Source organism: Etheostoma spectabile, unplaced genomic scaffold (genome assembly GCF_008692095.1).
Source record: "Etheostoma spectabile isolate EspeVRDwgs_2016 unplaced genomic scaffold, UIUC_Espe_1.0 scaffold383, whole genome shotgun sequence".
NCBI lineage: Eukaryota > Metazoa > Chordata > Actinopteri > Perciformes > Percidae > Etheostoma > Etheostoma spectabile.
Genome location: NW_022605597.1, coordinates 435,655 through 438,154, shown reverse-complemented (window position 1 = coordinate 438,154; position 2,500 = coordinate 435,655). Strand labels below are relative to the sequence as shown.

The window sequence follows — 2,500 nt, the reverse complement described above, 5'->3', positions numbered from 1 at the left end:
GACTTTGGGTAAGATTTTTTGACAGTTTTCACTGGTTATGAGGAGCAATATGTGAGCAAAATATGGTGATAATTGATCGTTGTTTAGGTCCATTAAACCACGTTAAGCTTTTCCTTACCAGGCTCCGTGGAGCAGAAACGATTAATGTCAGCTGTGCGTCCATAATAACAGGACTTTGGGTAAGATTTTTTGACAGTTTTCGGTGGTTATTATAAGGATCAATATGAGAGAGAAATTTGGTAATAATTGATTATTGTTTAGGTGCGTTAAACCACGTTAAGCGGAACCTGTTCCTCGCCATAGACACCGATGAAGAAGAACACGTTAACGTGAGATATCTCCTACAATCGTTGGATTTCAGCTTAGTTTTTTCGACAGGCTTAAGTGTTGATGACGAGATATGGCCACGGTAAATATGGAGATGATTGGTCGTTGTTTAGGCACATTAAACCACGTTTAACACCAGTCTTACCGAGCCTGCCATTCTGCTTGCAGAGCGCCTTTTTATCCAGCGGTCTGTGTGCACTCAGGTCTTTGTTCCGCTCTCCTTCCTCGGCGTCCATGTTCCGCCTCCTGCTGACAGAAGAGGCACTAAAACCCGGCCCGTCATCGTTGGCAAGCCGAGCAACACTTCAGCTCCATCGGACGCACATCGCTCCAGCGGCAGCCCGCGCTGCGTGGACTGAGACACGGCTACCCTGCCGACCAGCTAAGCTAGGCTAAGCTAAGCTAAGCTAACGTTAGCTCACTCACTGTGTGTGTGAGTCATGTTGTTATTTCTGCCCCGAAAGGGGGGAAGCATGACCGCAACACACCAAAGCATCCACACTGGAGGACATGGCTAACATGACGACTTAAGTTGTTATAACATTATCTGTAAAAAAAAAAAAAAAAAAATGCTAAGCGTTAGCGAGCTAGCTAAGCTAACTAACCGCCGGTGGTTAGCATAACGGACGTTCCTCGCGGTCCTCTGCGGGTACGGCGGCTCATTGCGCTACCAACCGCATCTTGTGTTCCGTGAAGCCGCTACGGGGCTACACAGCACCGGCTAACGTCGGTGACAAACTCCACAAATGTGACAATTTCATACGGAGCTCCGATGACTAGCTGTTAGCCGTTAGTTAGCTAGCTGGCTAGCTACCAAACCGCTTCACCAGCCCAGCCGCGGCATCACCAGCGCGAGCGGACTCGAGTGCGGCTACACGAAGCAGGGGGATTTCTTTCCCTGAAACTTGTCTTCCAGGTTGCGTTAAACCTCATTACAGTCTCACAATCAAACAGTACAGGTAATATGTTAGTGGAAAAATAGTTGAAGGTTAGGGAAATAGTTAGGGATTGTAAAGGAGAGCAGCATTTATACGCATCTCGGAAGCAAAACTCCCTGGAAGACAAAACTCGGCGCATTATGCTCAACAGTTAGGGATTGCTCGGTGAAAATAAAGGCATCTCTCAGATGGGCGGTCATAGTCAGTTTCTCAATCAATTCAACCGCAACTGAGCCGTTTGTGTTCACTAACGGCTGATAGAGGTAAATAAAACTAACGCCTCTACGACAATGAACGTTTCAAGCGGATTCAAGGATATTTTAATTTAATTTAACACTGATTTAGACGTCTGAAAATTCAAAATAGCGTTACATCTGTACAGAAAAAACAACAAAAATAAATGTAACCTATATAGGCTCTTTTAAAAGACAACCTTTTTATTTTTCTTTGCCCCTTTGAAATCCTTTTAGCTTCAAATCAGCTAAACAGTGTCACCATGTTGTTACACAAGCTGCTTTTTAAAGAACCATTTCACTTAAAATGAATTCACGTTCATGTTAAGAAAGACAACATATTTACTAGATAGACAGGCACACAGACACAGAGAGACACACACAGACAGACAGAAAGACAGACACAGAGACAGACACACAGACAGACAGAAAGACACAGAGAGACAGACACAGAGATAGACACAGACAGACAGACACACAGACAGACACAGAGAGACAGACAGGAAGACACAGAGAGACAGAAAGACACAGACAGGAAGACACAGAGAGACAGACACAGACAGACAGAAAGACAGAGACAGACAGACACACAGACAGACAGGAAGACACAGAGAGACAGAAAGACACAGACAGACACAGACAGACAGACAGAGAGAGACACGCAGACACAGACAGACAGAGACATAGAGAGACACAGACAGACAGACAGACAGAGACATAGAGAGACACAGACAGACAGACAGACAGATACATAGAGAGACAGACAGGTAGATATAGCTATTGTCAGTGTGCATAAAAAATAGAAATTAAATAGATAAAACAGAGTTAAGTAAACAGCACAGACAAAGGTAACTAGAAAAAATATATGAACAAATGCAAAATACACACAAGTTACATTAAATAGTAAAAGACAAGTGTTCGATAAAGGGAAGTTAAAGCATCATAAAGCAGATTTCCTTACATGGTCCTTTAAGTCCCTCGCCGTGTGTGTGTGTGTGTGTG

The 2,500-nt window shown here is 44.0% G+C and overlaps 1 protein-coding gene across 1 annotated transcript in view; it reads right to left on the bottom strand.

Annotated features, from left to right (window-relative positions):
• LOC116686534 (uncharacterized) overlaps positions 1-1,380 on the bottom strand; it is a 5,660-nt gene extending 4,280 nt beyond the window's left edge. The window contains exon 1 of the mRNA XM_032511550.1: positions 473-1,380. Coding sequence (XP_032367441.1) covers positions 473-563 — 91 coding nt within the window. The 5' untranslated portion in view covers positions 564-1,380. The remainder of the gene's footprint in view (positions 1-472) is intronic.
• Positions 1,381-2,500: the final 1,120 nt, after the last annotated feature.